The sequence below is a fragment of the Opisthorchis viverrini genome (assembly GCF_000715545.1).
Source record: "Opisthorchis viverrini unplaced genomic scaffold opera_v5_72, whole genome shotgun sequence".
In the NCBI taxonomy this organism is placed as follows: Eukaryota; Metazoa; Platyhelminthes; class Trematoda; order Opisthorchiida; family Opisthorchiidae; genus Opisthorchis; species Opisthorchis viverrini.
Genome location: NW_008751728.1, coordinates 405,525 through 426,532, shown reverse-complemented (window position 1 = coordinate 426,532; position 21,008 = coordinate 405,525). Strand labels below are relative to the sequence as shown.

The window sequence follows — 21,008 nt, the reverse complement described above, 5'->3', positions numbered from 1 at the left end:
AGTGGAAGCACCAGGTTTTACCTAGAAGAAATGAGTTCCGTTATGTGGACGCATTCCAGACGGCATTTATTGTACATCTCCAGCGAAAAGGTATTTTATCGAGGTTGGAACGGTTATGTGCACGAAAGAGTATTCGTTCATTCCAGCTCGAATTGTCACCGTAATTTTTCAGCCTTTTACTGAAAAGGACTTACTTCCCAAACAAAAGATGTTTAGTCTGTTAATTCAGTTCTTAAGGCTACGTTTTGTTTACAGTCCAATCGTGCTTCGGTTTCGAATTCTTAATACAGTTTTACTGCACCACGGGTTCGGCGTCATCGGGTCGATAGAATATCCCACAGCGGATACAGCAAAGAAGACTATTGGTCCAGAGATGTTGCCAGTTATTTTGCACGTAACCTAATAGAACAATGTTCTGACAATTATTCCCTGAAGCGAGCCCCGAAGTAATCAGCCGAAGGTGCTTTCCTTTTTTGTTTCCTCATGAGAGGTATCCAATCAGAGAGCCCTCAACGGCAAGTGGCTTCAAGTATCCTACTTTCAGGAGAGAAACGTCCCATTTGCGCCGTAAATTTCCTTTTGCCTAACTTTTGGCAAGCTTGCATTGCAATGAGGGAAATTAACATAGTATCATCGAATATGATTTTATTACAGTGCAGTAAAGCTCGCTTTTATTCATTGCGGTTGGAGGAAAAATGCGCAATCAGTCCTGTAAATGTATTTATTTATTTAGTTAGATGACTTCAATACTCATGAGTAGAGAGCTCGTTGTTTCTGAAAATTGGAAGTATGTTTCTACCTAAATTTGCTTGATGCTTCAAAGATTTTCAACATATACAATGTTCTGTGAAGAATATAGAAGACCATGGAGTTTATGTTAGCTTATTGGGCAGCAAGCTCATTGGAACAAATTACGTTCATATTATTATTGACAAACTACGCTCATTTGCAAATTACAGCAGTATTAATAAAAGGTCAAAAGAATTATATTGTCTAAGATATTCTTCAGTTTAGAAGTGCTGTTCGCAGCGTGCCTCATATTTCAGTTGGCAAGATATCCTAGAAATCATGGTATATGCTTTTTGGAGAACAAGCAACTCATAGGATGACTGAAGACTCATTGTCAGATCACACCGGTGTAATCTGTAAATGAATGTATTTCACCAGTTACATGCAATTTTGTTTCAAATGAGAATGCATGGTTTTCTTCATAGAAGAAACGACTCACAAGGTTGCTGAAAACTCTTCGACAGCCCACGACCGGTTTTGCTCTTCTTGGGGCTCATCAGGTGGGCGCAGTCTCCGAGTTTCCGTCAACCTTATGATCTTCTTGAACCCAAATTGCACTGTTTTCTAGAAATACACTCATTTGCAGGTCAAGCTGGTTTTCACTGTAATTTGAAATGAATAAACTGATACAATAAATTGCATTTGGAAGGGACTGCGCCTACCTGATGAGTCCCAAGAAGGGCGAAACCGGTCGGGCTCTCGAAGAGTTTTCAGCAACCTTACCTGAAGACAACAGAGACAGCATTTTCTCCCGGTGGGGTTGTACTGCGATGTCTCGAATATTGTACCAGCTGAAACATTAGGCGGCCTGTGTGCAGCAATTTCAGTTGTAGACTGTCATTAACGAGAGATTCAGTTGAGTCTCTCGCGAAAACCAAATTGGGTTGCAAATGAGTTTATTACTCGGGAACGTAAGGTTTTTTGAAGCCCGGGAACCACACCCACCTGATGACGCTCAAGTAGGATTCAGCCGGCCATAGGGTGTCGAGGAGTTTTCCGAAATCTTATGAATAGTACGCTAGCTTAAGAAAATTTAATGTTATCTTCGGGTGTGAATGATGGCCTGCTGCTGAACAACGTAATGGAGTCTTTGTCTTTGGAGGTGAGGTTCCATGGAGTGTTGCGTTATTATTTGGCACCCTTCATATGTTTATTAACGCTAATCAAACGAGAACCATTGAACAATGCATCTATTTAGTTGTGCAGAGTCTTGGCTCTAAAAGCTTTGGTAAGGAAAATCCCAGTTGACCGATTTGTCCGAATCACAGTTAAATTAGTAGTAAAAATCGATATACAAATGAGCGTTTGCCCTAAACATGATTATGTAAGCTGTGAGCTTTACTGAACGTAGAAACTAGATGCATTTTTCAACAGCGGAAACAGTATACCAGACATATCCTTCTAAGCGGTTCTGTGGCACCTTAACTTTCTCCAGACAAACTGACGCATTGAGGGCTCTAGTTGGGAAGTGAGGAAAAAATACAAGGTCAAATCGAGCACAAACGCCCGGCCGGCATGTAACTGATGAAGCGGGCCCCTCTATTTGAATCATCCTCTGCAGAAGAGGAAGGGGCTTTCTACCAAACAGGTTACAGTTGGCTCATACGCACGAGTGATATCAGTACTCAGCTCAATATATCCATCGATCAGCTGACCTATGTGACACGAACGAGCTCCCCGATTCGGTTTCGTTGAACAGACCGAACAGGCCATTTAATATCAATGGAAACTGACGGCAAAGTAGCGCTGCTGTTTATCACATTTTGTTCTTTGAGTCGGTGGGAACAGAATTGTGTGTTGGTTCTGGTCACTAGAGTTAATACGATGCGATCTAATGGTTTCACAAATTATTGTTTTCGGGAGGTTGCGGCTGGGACAGAGTTACCTCCCAAATCACGGTAATCGAAAGACACAAGTATTCTAGATGATCATCGAAAAGGTAGATGATCCTCCTACGGCAACCCCTGCTGCGTTCCTGGAACGTTTTTACTTTCTGAGAGACATTTCACATAGAGCCTTTCATAGACTAAACCTCAACCACGAAGTAGTAGCAGCTGCTTGGTGCTCGGTGTTTAGGATGGGTGAACAAAGGTCACAGGCATGTTTCAGTGCCAGCAAAATATTCATAACTTCTGCCATTATGCTGAAAAATGACTTCAAAATAAACAGAAGTTAGTCATTAGGAGCCTTTCGCTCTTTATTGACGTAGACCGTGTATGCGGAAATGTCACCTGAACACATGATACCGCGTTGGAATAAATGGGAATTTCTTTTTAAATGCTCAGCCCAAAGCATTAATCATCGACAGCCAAAAATTGCTCACTTTGTATTTACTTGATAGGAAACTAGTTTTATTTTCTCATCCATCCACACTCCTCCAGATGAAAATTTAAAATAAGGCATTGGAACCAGATTTGTCCAACGAAACTCGTTTTTTATTTGTTTTTGCCAAGCAGTGCGAGGCCATTTTTGCGATGGCTGTAATTCATTCTGAAGTGCCGGTACAGCAGTTACATTATGGAGAACTCTCTTGAACTTTGATAATCAAGAACGAGGGTTTTTTATACATGTTGCCTCAGATCTACGGAAGAAAGCAGTTTAGCTCTTTAAGTGAAATTGTTTGTCATACTTGGTGTTTTTGAGATGGTCGAATATCTACTTTTGTCGCAAGGGACGTTTAGAAATTTGAGAATCCCTTTAAAAATCAAATGAACACACGATCATGTTGTAAGTTATGTATTTACAGATTTTGTAGAATAGACACTGCGAGTGAACGGAATTCAGCTTATGATGCTCTAATACTACACCAAGTTAACCTTGAACCGAGCTTTGTGGACATTATTTCACGAATCCTGCAAATCGTGGAACTTTACCGCCCGCGATTTTGATAAAAGGATGCCGTCTCGAACCTGGGAAGAAGTGTTTGGGTGCTGTTATCATTAAACTTGTTGTTTTGGTAGAGTACACATATGTGCTTACAAAAGTAAGCCCTGGGGACTACTGATGTGACAAGTCTCCTGCACGGCTATTACTGTTTTTGCTCCTCGTTCACCCCCTTTTCGAACGGATTTTAAGCAAAAAATGTAATACAGTTAAATAATGTGTGTAAGTGTGTTGTGGTGCAAGGTGCCTAGGTGGCAAAGAAGGAACATTTATTTTTTATGGAATTAAATATTAACCCACTGCGCTCAGTGGTTTACCGTGGATGATAAAACGATGAATTAGTAGGAGAAATGTGCCTCCGTAAGGATTTAGTACTGTAAAGTAGTCACGCTATCCGAACTCTTGTTCAGTAGTTTGTTGCTCCAGCGCTATTATACATTGTAGTCCGTAAACTTGATTTAGTGATCTTATACTTCACAAAACCATCAGTTAGGCTTATCCTTTTACTTAAACAGCAATAATTTAGTTTGATAAACATTGGCAAATGTGGCGGATGGTTTGAGAATTGTTATCAAATTCCGTCCACCATGTTTTTCAAATCAAGGTAGTAAACTGATTACTTCTAATGAGTTAAGGGAGCAGCACAGCTGCATTCTGGAAATCCATTTTGTTTTGAAGTGTTTTTGTTTAGGCCATCATGAAAGTCATGGTCGAGTTTGTCTGTCCCTGAAATTATCCAACTATCCATGTTTGTTTCTTACCCTTATCGAAAGGGCACTGAGTGCCTAACTATTGCCTACCCGCCAAATCTTAACTAACTTCAACAAGATTCTAGCAGTCAGTCTGTCTTCTCTGCTTACCAAATTATTGGATGAGGTTCTCTCCACTGGTGTACCCAGTATAAGTGACATGTGAGGCTGTCAAGTCTAGTCTTAACCTTCAATATTTTTGGACATGCACAGTTTACATTATCGGCCATGCAGTTTTTTCCAGCTCAAACAGGTTCTTGTCGGAATCCGAAGTAATTCTAATTCTATAGTTGTGCTTCCCTACTTTCGTTTGCTGTCTAATTTGACCATTGTTGTTCAACAATTCTTATCCCATGAGATAAGCCTTTTTTACCTTGCTAGTCCACTGTCCGGCGCATCAAAAATTCATAAGTTTATGGACATAGGAGAGTAATTAAGCCAGAAAAGGCTTCATTGAAAAAGAGCACCCCATTTTTTTTCAACTTGCATAAACGTTTCCGGCTAGTTCTGTTAGTTGTTTTGATTTGAACACACTGAAAACTGAACTTTGTCGTCGGTCCATCACCTCAAACTTTTCATGAAAATTTCCCCCTGATAATGGGAATATACTTCGGTCTCGTCTGTTAAAGTTATCTCCTGGTTCAGGCAGTATGTCAGTCATGATACTGAGGTACAATGTCTACGAATTATATCGGACAATTTTACTGTGGTAAAAGCATTATATTACACTTGGAAGCACCCACCACCTTGTGCCCATCCCCAGGGCGAGTGATTAGTTCATATGGACCTAGAGGTGATAAGTTACACCGTAAGACAAAATGTTTTGACTAGAAGATAACATGCACTAAGGGTGTTCAAAATTGGAGCACGCGAACGGAAAGGCACAGTCCCTTATATATTTACGTCAGCTTAACCGCATACTTCTGATTTCCAAATGTGACACCCAAGTCCGTTTGGACCCTTAAGATTCCTATCACAAATTCTTTGAATGTGCTGACCGTAAGCTAACCTCTGTAACAAGTTGTCATTACAGCTTCAGAGGAAACGAAAACTGTATTTCTATTATCCAGTAGGAAAACGGGAGCTTTGTGAGTGGATAGCCCATGCTAGACTTCGTTTCAAGGCCTTTATGTAAATGAGACATGTCAAGTAAAGTGAGTTAATACACAACATGCCCCGAAGTTGCCAAAATTGATAAGCATAGTTTGGGCGGGTTTGATCTCAATGTGACGTAGGTAGGGAAATGAATTTCGTTCCCACGGATTAAATAACAATGTTTTTGTGGTATCCGGCGGTCGGTCAGAAACAAAGGAAAGATAATATGTTAGTGTTAGAGGAAGTCACATACTTTCGGAATTTTGTGTAGTAGTGAATTTTACTCTGTAGATCAGGGCTTTGCTTTTGTAGCGGTTAGACGAGAGATGGGATACACTGAGGAATTTATGCTCTAAAAAGTACATTATGAATAACTGCAAAATATCAACCTTTCAGAGTCCTATGGAATAACGAGACTACAAAAGCGGTTTTCTATGGGGATGAACGGTAATAACTTTGGGTTTTCAGAATACAGTAATTATATACAAACTCAAATTGTGTAGAAGAGGAACCCAAAAAACAATAATATTTTTGTTTCTAACATTCTTTAGCAAAATGTGCTGCAGAACTTCGACATTGCTTTTTGGCTGGGCAGATCTTCAGCACGTCAAAATATACCTCTTGTTTGCTGACAAACTTTAACATGATGACGAGCAGTATTCCATGATTTTCACTGACTATTCTTTCTGTTTGTATATCCGGTTAAAAATTGGGGTGAATAAATTTGCCCGAAACTTTGCTGGTTTCATTTCAATGAAGCAACGGTTTTGTATCGTCTTGGTTATGCAATAAAGTAGTCAAATCACTGGAACGCTTCACCGTAAAATCTTTGGGCATCACCAACAGCTTTCTGTTGTATTAGCCTCAGATCCAAATTTATTCAGGGTTTTGAAAAGTTTTGTAGCTCAAAGGCGTTCGAATATAACTCAATGCACTTGTCACTATTGCTCCGCATAATTTTTCTTGGATATTCATCAATCTGGTTATAAGTGCGGTGCATGCGTACTGACAAAATATTTTTGCACGGCATCCATCAAGCTCCCAGAGCTAGCCCAAAGCGACATGACAAACAAGAAACACATCTGTGCAACCAATGTTTGGCACATCGCAAGCCTCTGCTATATTTTTGTTAGTGGTAGCATCTCAAGGCAACATGAACTTTCTACATTATCAAGATCGTATAAGACAAATCATTGAAAATACCGTTTTGAAGGATTTCTGAGCGTGCGTTGGTCCGACCCTTTGTTTTGGGATATTTGGTTGTATCACTGAAGTCACGACGGACGGATATCCGTAGCGCACATATTCGGCAAAGACAACAGTGTATCTCACGCATTTACATTCTACAGAGGAAATTAATCACTAGACCCCGGAAAAACCCAAGAAGAACAATGTGATATACTAACTCAACTGCAACAACTTCAACAACTTTTACGTCGGACAAACTGGGAGGGTCTATGTACATGAATAAAGGAACATAACGAGGCCGTCAGGAGGCTTGACTCCCTGTCTTTGATATCCATACACGAGGACCAAGAAGGCCACGGATTAAATTTGGAAAACGCAAAAATTTTGGCATACGGAGGCACTAGACACGGGAGAAAATTTCTGGAAGCGAGGTACCCAACGGCGAATTCGATCAACCGGTGCATCGAACTCGACCCAATTTACGCACACCAAAGTGCAAAAGACCAACATCTCAACCGGAAAACTCAAGGAGGACCGAATATTGGATTCACAAACAAAGAAGCAAGGAACTCCTTGGAGGCAAATCCATAAAGGTCACAACCCGGGACTCAAAAGGACAAAGGTCACTCCAGAATCGACCAGATTACGACGTCAGGGGATGCCAAGCTCAAAGGTCACGTGGGCATCGGCGAATGGGAACACAGGACAACGGATCAATTAATGGGATCGCCCCACCGAACAACTAATCGCGATCAAAGGTCCTCCCCTGATAGCAGCACGAAAACACGCACAACTACTAACCCACCGCTACGCACTACTACGCTCCCCAATAAGGCACTGATGATGTCACCTCGATTGGTGATGAAACGTTTACAATCAAACTGCCGAGCTCAGCAAACAAGCCAACGACCAGCATTCACATTTTTTATAATATTCTGTGCTGATTATTTTGTCCGAGTTCCTTACTATTGTCAGTTGCAACAGTTAAGAAATTATCCAACGAATTTACGAAAGAGGTAAAACGAAAAACATTTTTCTCATGACTTATCAGGTTACACAACAAGTAGGTAAAATCTACTGAATCTGTGAGGACGTTGGCGGAACTTTAAAAATGTATCACGTATGGAATAGCTTTCGAAAGTGAACTAAAATACCAATAATACTCATACTTAGCCCGAGGTAAAATGTTTTCTTTAGTATTTAGTTGGGTTGTCACACTGGTTGTGTTAGTCCGGCACTCAGCCATAGTTTTTACGGTGAACTTGATGGCTGATATTAATACAACTTGAAAGTGCTTTAGATCTAACTAAGAATGTACAGAACACCTCAATACAATGGGGCTTTACCAGGCTGCCAAAAAGTCAATTGGCAAGCTGATTAACCCAAAAAACAACGTGAAGGATGCGTATGAATTTGATTACGTGCGTTCGTCACGTAAGTTTTTGACGAAGCTGATTGGGGAACAGAGTCATCTTAATACCTACTTGAATCAAATACTTCAAGGATACCGGCTGTGTATACCCCTAGAATTATCATTTTGTTTCCTCTAAATGCATTCAGGCTAAAGTCCAGGCAAGGTTCTGCAGCCTTATCCTCAGTGAACTTTAAAAGTATGGTGTAACCTATAAAAATTGATAAATTAGATTAGATTAGAAATGTATTAAAAACCTAGGGCGACTGGATAATCAACTCACCTTTCTTTTTTGCTTTAAACGACTTAACTCAATGGCTGCTACATGCTCGCCAGGGATATTTCGCTTCCATAGCCGTTTACCGATGAAACCATAGGCTGCTATTTGGATGCTGAGAGGTAGCAGGTAAATAACGATAAACAGAACAACCGAATAAATAGCGCGTTTGGTTCTATCGTCACTCCAGCTTTCAGTACACTCCTGTAGGGAGGACGGCTCTTGAGGCACCCGCGTAACTACCAGTTGTACACTACTTCCACAAATCGCAATGAGCCACACACAGGCCAAATGTGTTGCTGCATGCCGGAATGGATTCCTGTAGCATGAATCCTGGCCAGTCCCTAGTGGATGTAATATTCCCCATAACCGATTCAAACTGATTGCCGTATTGGTTAGAGCCGAAGCAGTGACCATCAGAAGTTGAGCATACACGACAATGGGACACAGGATGGGGGGAAACAGCCAGTACCCCAGACATATCTGCGAAAAAGTAAACGGAATACAGAACACAGCCATGAGAAGATCCGAAACAGCCAAACTGGAGAGATAGGAGTTGAACGAACTTGCTCGTCTGCGCACTAACGATCCGTGAGTGTGCAATATTAACAAGCCAGAATTTTTAACAACAGAGTCACTTGTCTTGCGAGGCACTTGGGACCTCCCTTCGTCACTACTAAATGAGGAAGTGACCACTTTGAACTTTGTACGCATATTAGACTCCAGAGTTATCCGTCTGGAATGAAGCCTCTGTATGCGTGATTTGGACGAAGGACAGAGAAAAATGATCAAGGCCACGGTGTTCCCACACACGGCCAGTAACATGATAAGCCCGAATGAGGCAAAAATAAGCGAGGACCACACGGGGTAGATATCCGTACAACTGACGACTTGAATCAATGAGGTAGAAATATTCATTTCTGAAATAGGCGTTACAACTTTGGTGTAGGATTGAGTATTTCTATCTTTCAAAGTCATTAAACGAACTAGGTTTTATAATATTATGAGAAGGCCGTTTTCACTAGCGTAGGGTTAGTCTGCGGAGGTCGGACAAGTAAATTGACCAATCATAGCTTTCCACCGCAGGCCAATTACTGGAATAGATATACTTCTAGCTGATCGCTACTGGTCTGCAGCGAATAACAAATTCTACTGGAGGTCACATGCTTGGAAAGATCCAAGTCCTAAGCCTAATCCAGGGATTATTGACCTGTAATCAGCTCGTACTAAAAAACGTAGCGTCGCTATGTATACGGCAATTCGAGTATTACAGTTAAACAGCACGCCTACGATATCCCTTTTGTCATTATAGCAGGATTTTCCAAATAGGTTTTACTTTTTTCACCAACCAGTTATGACGGAGCCTAAAGGTTTGGTTGTGTGTAGCTGTCGATACCAATTATGCATAAGCGATTGTAGTGAAAATTGTCATTGGATGAAAAACCATGCGATAGAAGTGAGCTGCGTTGCTTGCACCAACACGTAGTAGACCTGGTAAAATCAAACTCTTTCCAAACTTTTTCTCAGTTTATCATCCCGACTGACTTGATGAGTAGGCAAAACGGGACATAGATGGTCGACTCAGTCATTCATTTGTCCGGTAAAACAGCTATTAAGAATCTACGGCTTATTTTGGGTAATTAGTGAGTTAAATGCCTTGATGAGGTCAGATGTCCATTAGACTTCGTGGCATTTGACGTGATCTATAAGAAGGCTCTGAAAAACCAACACAAACGAGTAACTTATCATGACAAAGACTCAAGGCTCTAAGCATGAGTAGCATGAGTCGGTACATTCTTCAACTCATCACTTAGTGAACATATAATTTACCATTAGAATGTAGTAGCTGTCCCCTCCATGGTCTTCCTTTCCTGGGAACTACATAATGCGTAGTTAAAAGCTTGAATCTTCCCAAGGAAGCTCAGAACCAAGATATTATCGTTACCATAAAAAAACGATCCGTTTTATTTGTATCAAGATTCACAGTAGATCGACGATCTTCTTGCAGCCCGTCCTCAGAACGTGTTTGGATAGTTTCATTTTGAATTTTGATTGCTTTTTTCATCCACAGTAGTAGTTGGAATTTATGGACAGATAATGGCAAGTTATTAGTACCTTTTGAAATTGCCACCTTAGTTTCTTTTGCAAATCAGGTTAGTAAGAGGTGACGTAGAGGCACAGTTTACTTCGTTAATATGGCAAACATTGGAACAAATGGTTTTGTGGAGCTGTGAAATCTAGATGGATCCAACTGGAGGTATCTTATTTGTCAGAAACTAGCTTATGGTGAGCCATTCAAGTCTTTTTGCCAATGGCCTGATTATTCATGGATTATGGTCACTTGTGTCCACTGGCTAGTAAGTAAAAAGAAAATGGTAAATTTCACTTGGTTTTCTAGCACGCACGTCACGCTTTTTTGATAGTATGGAGGTGCGTGGTCGAAATTATTCATAGCTTCTCTCAGTAGTTATAAAGCACCTGGTGATTACCAGACCATGAATCTGGAGATTTTTACGGCGGGTGAAGGAATAATAAAGCACAGGTTATTAGATCTTAGAGAGACTTTAGAAGGATGAACCAGCTCCAATTTATTTGTATCACTTGCAAAAGGAAACTATTTTTGGAAAGTTGGCCGCATACTGCTTTTTGCGCAGGCTATGTTGTGACGCAGAACGAAATGCGGTCAAGTAGATTGTCACTGTTAGTTGAGAGGCTTTTAGTTAACTCAGGTACAAGATAGCATTCATCCGACCACAGCAGAAGCTTAGCCGTTATAAAGTTTTACAATGACGTGTGCAGTGAAGCCTCGTTCAACTTCGTTTGTCACGAATGCTTATGACCGGCTATGACCGGCGAAGCATTACAAAACTGTTTAGCTCCGCCTGTCGGTTGCTTAGCTACACGTTTGCGCAAAAACTCACGGAAAAACGCTATCATTATTTTCATCCTTTCTGTGGACGCGTAGATAAGATATACTTTCCGATTCCGATGTGCAGATGGCAGATTTTTACTAGCAGACATGCAAAGCCCAAAGGACAATCAGTCTAATGAAACGCAAAGACAAGGTTTGCTAATTCCGTGGAATTCCGGCTCACTGACATCTTCGCATTTGTGGCCCAGTGGATTATGCCGTTGAACTTTTTAACAAAGAAAGGCGGTGGCTAATAGGATTTGAACCCAATCATATCCTGTGCCGCTCATCCAGAAAAAGGAATCAAAGTGTCCACTGTTTCGGTGGTCGTGAATGTAGCTAGGGCTGTTCCTATGGGATTGGGCGGATTAAAAGCCAGAAAGAACAAATGATCCTTATTGCAAAAGCTGTTTGTTGATCAAGTGGTTGCTTGGTGATCTGTTTTCAGAGCTGGACAGTTGGACTTTTCGTCACCAAACTAGGGTACGTCATCAGTTTGCGGTTTGGTAGTTGTTCCTTTTTTAACCGCGTGCGTTTAAATGGCAGTTGAGATCTGTAATCTCAACATGATTTGTGAATTAAGAAACAACATTCCAGTGCACTCATTGGCACGTATGTGTGGTTTCTATTGTTTCGTGGCCCAACTTCTTAGATACGATTGGTTATTCTTATACTCGCTTTCAGCAGTTCTATTCCCTTCTTTCGATTGGCTTGTTCTCATTTGGCTTCGTATTGTGGTTTGAACCTCTTGAAACTAACAAAGCGATGAAACGAGCCAATTAACTTGGATGTCAGACCACAGTGCAAAGCAAAATTAGGAAGGATTAACAGTAGGTGCTACCAAGAAAGCTACTCAAGGTGAAGGAAGGCAAAACACTACACAACACGGATCACAAACGAATCAATGATCACATGAGAACGCTCTCTTTTGGTCAGCCAATCACATACAAGTAACAGGTACGCACCCGGGTAAGGAGGAATTACCCACCCAAAAGCGCGCTGATGAGATCTCCTTTGTTGATGACGAAACGCTTACCGTTCAGTTGCTAAGCTGTGCGGTCAGATCAACATCAATCACTCAAAGCACCACATTATACTTGGTGAAGTATACTACAAGTATGCTACGCACCATAAAAGTGCTGCACTGTAGCATGGTTTACTTAATGCACTATGCCAACCAATATAACACCATAGTGCTGGACAGCTGTGGCAACGAAGCACTCATACCTATCTCACCCCTTTATTTAGCCCTTATGGTTGAAAAGATACCTAATCAGTATGTTATCTTTTTACTAATTGTTCTGTGTGAAATTCACATAATTGAGAAGTTAGTACTTCCAGCAGCATCAAAACGTAGGTTTTTTTTCGGCGACCGTCACATTATTCATCTTTCTTTACCTTGGTTGGGAAAACTCAAATAGTCATGAACGGCGACCAATTGAACAACGAAACAAATACATGAAGTTGGAAGGTGTTTAGGTTTCTGTTTGAGTACAGAATTGACAAGAGAGATGTCTGATTATAAAGAAGCATATTCTACAATCCCTCCGATCTCAAAGCACTGTTATATAGAATGGCCTTTCAGAAACTTCACTTGTGATAAATGGATATTCAGGGTTGAAAATTAAACTTGAACTTCATATTCAGTTACTGCCTTCACAAATAGACTTCTCAGTTCGTTTCGTTCACAAAGCTCGAGTGTGGATATTCAGTGTTTACATTGTTGCTTGATTTTTTTCGTCTGAAGTGGTTTCATTGGTATGCTTTCCGAACACATTAACTGTCAATACAGCCAGAGTTCTAGGTTCATAAAATTTTACGGTTCTTACGATCAGTCATTTTTATACGCTCACATAATTCAGTTGGATGGACACTTGAAAAACGTCAAATGTGAGTTTTGCAAAAGCATTGACCCTGTCTAAACGTAATACAATATTTATTTGTTTGCTGAAGACTCTTCGACATAAACAAGGTATTCAGCTGGTTCCAGGTAAGTCTTTCGTCAAAACCAAATTGGTACGCAGACGAGTTTAATAATTAAATGATTCTGTTGTTTCAAATAATACGAGACGTGTCTGGATCACTGAAATTATGGATACCTAGACTGAGAAATTGTTTCAGTTTTACCTATGTGGTTGCTTTCCGGCGTTTTTTCAGATTTTTTCGTATTATTAGCTTGCTGTGAATTATTTTTTGGTTTGCCCAGCAGAAAGATTGGTGGTTAAAATAGCTGTTTGATAACAAATTAACCCATATATTGACTGAGGGTTTTAATTTTTACTTTGTTCAACCCTCTCAACCATACAGGTGAGGGCAATCAATAGCAGATGAATGCGTGTACAAGATGCGTGTTAGGAATTACAAAACATGTATTGGTAATTAGGTCATGCCAAATATGCAAAAAAATTGGGCTACTGAATGCAACAAACCTTGCATCAAGAACGTGCATAAAGTAGATATCACTCCACTTTCCGTCGGCAACAGGTGGGGCATAAATGCGTTCTTCCCGTTATTTATGTGAGTTTTACAATTAACGGTTAAGAAACCTAACGAGAAGACTCAATCATCCGGATATTTTCGGCCGACGAACACAATTTTATCAGAGTTGCGCATAGTAATAAAATATTCCGGTGGCATTTATTCGGATGAGTGCAGAAATACCCTGGAGACATTTCAGTTAAGGGTATCAGGTAAACCACGTAATCCACAGGTGTAAGCGCGTTCTCACTTTTAAGGTTGCAAATTCAGATTGGGTAAGTGCGGATGAACGGAGCCAGAAAACTGGCATCCAAGAAACCTCTAACGAAAAGACTAGACTTGTTCTATCCTGACGCCATACCGCACAGAATACTGGCTTTCAGTAGTGAGTGCTTTCATAGCCAGAAAGGCGACAGAAAATATTTTGGAGATTTCTCAGCTTCTGAACCATTCGTGGGTTGGATGGTCAGAGAGAGACCGCGTTATCTTCCCACAGATTATCAGCGAAGAATAAATTCAATAACAGAATTTCAGTGTAAGACTGGGTAATCTCTAGTTGCAATGCGTGGTGATTCCAAAGAATAAGAGTTTAGAGGGGGCAAATACATATGCAACTGCCATCAAAGTGGAGTTTGTTTTGCACGTAAAGTATCAGGACTCAAAGCTGATAGCAACCGAAATTTCGCCATCATGACAGCATTGGGCTTAGCTCAAAGCCTTGAAGCCGGTTTACTGTAGTAGTAGATCTAACGTTTTTGGAGAGCTAGGTTAACGGGCAGTTGCAAGAATTAAAAATTTCTGAGATATCTTATAATGTGACAGTCGAAAGGACGTGGGTTCTGTGAATGAATAAGCTAAACTAATCCAACATGAATCGACCGCTAGCTCGAAAAGGGGCTTTAATTGCCGTTTAAAACATGGAGCCATAGTGTCAGATAGCTCAGCAGAAATGGGCTAATTCATGAAATGCAAAACGATTAGCGATAAAAGATGGCATCGTATGGGGAGTAACTTGAGGTGTCTGGGAAACAGCTGGGTTGTTCACCAGTTTTATGCGCTCCCCCATCACTTCCCCAACTAGCCGCAAATTGTACGACTTGGTACCCATTTCGATGAAGACGAGATGCAAGTAACGGCCAGTTTTCTTACCTCGCGGTATCAGAGTAGGGAGCAGGTGAACTCGAACTGCCAAATTTTACTTGTTCTAACCTTTGCCCACACAGGATGCAGTCAGAAAAATTGTGTGCAATGTAATCATTTTAATTTTGGTTGATTGTCAACCACTTTTATGTGCAAATTTAAACTGAGTATGGACAAATAATTTTTACCACGATCGATTATACATAATAGGTATTCGATCTCACCTGTACAGGCACAAAATCAGTGGTTTGTCAAGGTGCATTAAAATCATATCAACCCTAGACAGGAGCACCGCAAATAGGAAATTTCAATAAAAATTCTTATATTTATATGATATTCATATGTGAGACAGAAGCACCCATCGTCTGTAGCCTCCTTCATACTAACTCCTCGCGTGACCCACTTGCCGAGTAATCTTTATCCTTGATGATTGTCTGGTAGTACTTAGGTTCGTGTATCACTGTCTTAAGTTACATATGGGCCCATTGAAATATCGCGATGACGCGTTTGGGGAAAATCGTTTCTGCCCGATGGGTTTCTCACCGTAAAACCCACACAATAAGACACTTTTTCACGATCATATTTGTTGCTAGTATGGCTAAAATTTACTAGATCATTTTGTCAAATCGTAATACGGATTAGGTGATTTTCTGATTTCTCGCCTCAAATCAATGAATGGACGAGGGTATTTGGAAAACAGTCAGCTCTTGAGGGTGCTAATAAGTTTACGACTGCTGGTAATCTTCCACCGCCTATCCTTCTTTCAGTGGAAATATCAGAATTAAACGATGCTGACAGCTGATCCACCAACACCATGGTCTTAACTAAGACGCCGTTACAAAAGATAGCACTGTCTGTCGGCAGAAAAGGTAGCGCTGCCACTGAGATACGTGATACCTCGCATTCTCAGCGGAGGTTGGAATTAGGAGTCAAAACAACCCAACGTCACCAGTCACAACCTAAACCTCCCAACTCATTTCGAAAATATGCTCTGGTGGGCAGAACTTTTAATCCACCCTATCAATTTCAACCCATAGAGTAATTTTGCAGGCACTTCATTTTCAACTAGGGAAATATATAATTCAACTGAATGAATTACAAACATCGAGGACGCTTTATGAATATGCTGGAAGTGACTGTTTTCATTAGTTTTTAGTGAATAAAATAATGAATGCAGCGTTTTGGTTTCACTTCCAAGGGTTTGCATCGCAATGGCTCGGCATTCGGCCATTTTCACCTACGATCGATTGAGTAAACAGGCCTCTGACGTTAGTTTGACCGAAGAAGATAAACATATTGCCAGAATTTATTTGCGTATGACTGTCGCTGAACTCAAAATTTTTAATCACACATCATACATCCTCCTAACCATGTGTTGCTACCTATCCTAACATGATTTATTGCGACTTCATTTTTCCATCAGTTTTCGTGTCATCCATAACAGTCGCAGCAACGACCAGAAGTGCTGCACTCTAAAAGTGCAGACCATCGCCACAGAATCAAACGAAGATGCCCAGAGAGAGCTAGTCAAAGCTTCTTTTATTTTTCATTCTATCCGCTTGGTTTTGTGGACATTCAACATGTGATATAAACCTTACGGTTGCCAGATTCCTCAAATTTGGGGTTATCAAATGGATTACAATCAAACAAGTCTCTTGTTATTCAGCGGAAAAAAGCGGCCATTTATCGAATTTCGGTCAAAAAGCTTTCGTTTTCATTCAGTTCAAAAACGATTTTCAACTATTCTTCGAAGTCTGCAGACCACGTTTTTCTACCGATGACTACGGTATATTTTTCCTGGAACGCGAAAATTTATTTCTGACTTATACTGTAGTCTGAATGATGGCGACCCCGAGGCACTGTCTGTGGAAAGTTTTTGTTCGGTTGTAAGTTCGGACCTACCTGGAGGTTCGTTAGGATGCACTACTGATGATTCCTGGAGGAAGCCGGGCAGCCGTATAGAGGTTCTTTTCTCCGCCGCAGATTCAGCAGATTACTGAAAGAAATACCCAAACCTCTCACCGTCGACAAATTGTTGCCTTTCCTGACGCGACGGGTATTTGTTGTTGATTGCTAGACACTATGGCAGTTTTTGGGTCAAAGATTTCCCCTGGCCTGCCTTAAAGATCTGTGCACCATCACTCGTGGCCCACAGCAAGATCGTGCTAGTATACTGCGTCCAGTGTTATCAGGTAATGTTGTATTCCTTCCCCTTTCCCGCAAAATTTTCACTGATATGGTCAAAGAAAACGCACCCGCAACCTCTAATGCCTGTGGGACCGGAATGTTTCCGGCATGTTCATTCATAGATAGATGACATAGACCTTCTTGGATCTTATCCCACCAAAATGCAAGCAAAATGAACTCTCTTCTCCATTTTGCCTCATGGTTTGGTGTGCACTCCGAACCTGGATTGAGGACGTAACAAACTTTCAGTGGTTGACAGTTGGAATCTTTGGCCTATTATTTAAGCTTTGTGAACCACTATTTCTGAAGTTCATCTAATTGGTTTATGAAAATGTTCCCTTCATACTAGACGGGTTGTTTACACTCAATAGGTTGGGCTGTCCCAGTTACGTGTTTTGTATATCAGTTGACCGAATTCATCGAAGAATCCATTTAGCACAACACAAAGGAGTGTAAAAACGAGGCGGCAGAGGTCAGGTGGTGACTTGGCAGCGAAGCTCAAAAGTTACTACCAACTAACCTATCTGTGCTGGTCATTTCTGATTTTCTGGTGGGCGACGGGGCATATCAAAGTTTAGAAACTCGGACCAATGGTACAGTCACGCGCTCAATGGCGAGCCTGCATCCAAGCTGCTACTATCAACACACAGCTTCTCCTATCAAAATTGTCGTAGGAACAGTCCGTTGTCGCTCCAGGTTTTGCTTGTCAGTGACATAAGTTACTGCTATTCTGCCCAATTTTTCGGGGCCATCGATGGACGAAATTTTGGCCGCTATAATCACAGTAACTCAATTATTTTACAGAAAATATTGATATCAACGAGTATTTGAAATCGTTGTAACTTCATTAAGAGAAGCTCGTCAGTGGGGCAGGGGATTTATGTGTTCCAGAAACAGACTGCGTGTATAACTGGTCGTTCATGATTAGATGAGTTGAATGAAGGTCTTCATCGTGCTAGAACACTTGCATTTCTGAACCTTGCAGCGATCTGTTTCAATTGGTTGATTTACGGAGTCCCTGCAAGTTGAGTTTTGCTAGATGAAATCATATCACAGGAACACACCTGACAGATGCTATGCAAAGCACATTTACTCACCTGTCTTACTAAGTATGAAATCCAGACTCGTTGAGTGCACTGGCGGTGGCATGGTCAGCAAGGATTTGTATTTTAAGTTTGAAACCATGCGTACTTTCTCGATGAAAAGTGAGTAACCAATGCTCTAGAAGTCCGAAACAGAGTAAGTATAATCAATATCCATAGACATGTTTCAGAAGCTGTTATACCACTTACAAGGAGGGTCGGATCACAGCCCCGATAATCTCGGTGGTTAGAGCCTGATTTGCTCGAGTCTGTTTGGCATCAAACTGCGGTGTGACAAAGTTCACTTAAAAGACAGGGTGATGAAGTTGTAACGCTGTGAACTGCTTTAAGACATGATGTCGTATGGCATGATGCCCTACCTAAAATTCAGGCTGTGAGATATGACTGGGTTGAACAAGGATACCAGTGATTGGTCACATAGAGTGAGGTGTTCGAATCTCGTACGACTGTGCAATCCGGCTTCATGTGCTGACCAGAAACGCATGGTTTGGACGGAATCTTTGATAAATAATGAGGATATTATTTCCCAAGATCAATCCGCTGTCTCGTTCTTCGAAGCTGCCACAGAGACGCAGCTGAACACCTCTCAGTCAACTCTGTCACTTTGAAATACACCCGGGGAACGAGGGTCAAAAGAAGAACTAAACAGAAGTGGTCTACATTTTTCAAAGGTATTGTTTTTTGAATAATACGTTGTTTATTCGCTCACCAAAACTTGTAGAGAAGTACAAAATATTGGTTAGGATAAATTGCTGTCGGAAATATGGATTCTGGTGTATTCGCCAGCAAAAATATAAAGCCATTGTTTTGACTGCACGATTTGTCATATTTGGAATCTCCAGACATCAAAAAGAGTGCAACTAACAGTCTGCGTGCGAGACAGACTCCAGAAAATCACTGATTAACAAGTACTGAAAAAGTGTTTTTTCTATAGTTGTAAGAGTGTATTAATTTTTGGGTGAACAGAATCGTACATAAAACGTGCCGAATGACACTGTTCTCATATAACATGCCGATATCAGTGTTACAAGTCTGGTTCCGAAATCGGGGTCCAAGAAAGTCAGTCATACTTCAGCGGAGAGAAGAAGCTCTCGCCGTCAAAATTCGCAATTTTTCTTCAGTTGTCGCATGAACAGTGCACTTTATCTAGTGTTTCGTCGTGTTCTTCACTCCTGCTGTTTCAATGCACTATGCTACTCTCAGTTTCTCACATTTGTGCCCCACTGCTTAATTACAAAGAATGAAAACTCGAAGATATAATTCGGTTGCGACGTTTGGTCACTACTACCACCTTGAATTTAAACGAAACACCACTTCATCGAGGTGGGAAATGAATCAACTGTATTATTGCAAAGTAATTTTCAGAGTTTTGACGTAGGACCGATTCCGTGGGTTCTACACCTATTCATCTCAACTGTCCATTGCTAGATATGAATGATGCTAGGTATGAAGTTTCGAACGTAATCCAGTCCGTCTCATAAGGATGCCTGATCAGTTTGCGACGGTGCCAAAATACCTTGGCACACAAATACAATTAATTGGTTCAGCAACGAAATTTTGCGCACTTAGAACAAAAAATATTTTTGAATAGGCGTCCGAAATTTTTCAACTGCATTTCTACTGCTAAAACCCACACGAAGTTCCATCAATACAATTACACTTTTTTCGGATGATGCCAGTACACCGCCCACGCTTTTTGGTCATCAACGTTCTGATAAATGATTGTCAACCGATAATAATAACTTTTGACAAACTTCTTTAGAACCAGTCTGTCTTTGACGATCAACGGAACGATTTTCACTTCATGTCCACTCGAGTGATCTCTTCTTCCATTTCAGTCATTTTACTCGTCAGAATTATCCCAAGCTGAGCAAACATTTGAGTAGGACAGTCGACGTTGCTAACAAACAAACAGTTTGTCTTAAAGCCTTGAAGAACAAGTGGGACTATCCAAATCCGAAGTTTGTGCGCATTGAATTGTTTTCCAATGGGACAGATCGGAATAGAACTAAAATGAGACTAGGATGTGCGCACTGGCTGCGACGCGTTCGAGAGTGAACATTGTCTAACAGCGCAACGGTTATGGGTTTCCTGAAAATTTAATGGCGATAAATATTCATCGGCTAACCTATGGTGAGGGTGAAAATGTGTGCTGAGCAGAGAGACATGAAGCATAGATGGGAATGTGAGGCTAGCTAATATCTGGTGGTTAGACTCATTTGGTAGATTATTTATGTGATACTGTAAGGCCCTGGTTGTGACACCCTCGATAGAAAAAGATTTAACTACGTTGAAACGAACTAGCTTTTGAACCTTTTGCGCTAGACCGCCAGCGCAGACGGATAAAGGTTTAATGTCACCAGATGGAGTAAACGACAACACACAAGAGTGAATTGAGGATTAAAATTTGGATTTCCTAAGCCGGTCAAACCACGTTTAAAACAATTTAAGACCGCGAAACCATTGACGAAAGCCAAAAGCCTGGTTGCTTAAAATTGACGATCCACGTTTAAAATGTGCAGTTACCAGTTGTACTCACCTAAGTTTTAAGGCTAAAAGCGCTCCTTTAAGGAGAACACATGGCTCATCCTGTAGTAACAGACAGTAGATCAAATGTAACCGTAGAGTTACTCGTTGCCAAATTGTCCGAAAAGAGCTGACTATTACTCTTCTTTCCATATTCACTGGTACTGAAATAAGTTAGAACTGCTTCTTAGCCACAATCTTCGTCAACCCTGAAAAGGTTGCCGCCAACCCATCTGGTAAAAAGGAAATCCTGTATGGCATCTACTAACGC

At 40.9% G+C, this 21,008-nt stretch overlaps 1 protein-coding gene across 1 annotated transcript; it reads right to left on the bottom strand.

Moving 5' to 3' along the window:
* Nucleotides 1–2,444: 2,444 nt before the first annotated feature.
* T265_04385 (hypothetical protein) lies at nt 2,445–9,370 on the bottom strand (the record flags this gene model as incomplete). The annotated part of the gene is made up of 3 exons (XM_009169124.1): nt 2,445–2,620; nt 6,452–6,563; nt 8,399–9,370. The coding sequence occupies 3 exons, from the start codon at nt 9,368–9,370 to the stop codon at nt 2,445–2,447; spliced, it is 1,260 nt and encodes a 419-aa protein (XP_009167388.1).
* Between the last annotated feature and the right edge of the window lie 11,638 nt (nt 9,371–21,008).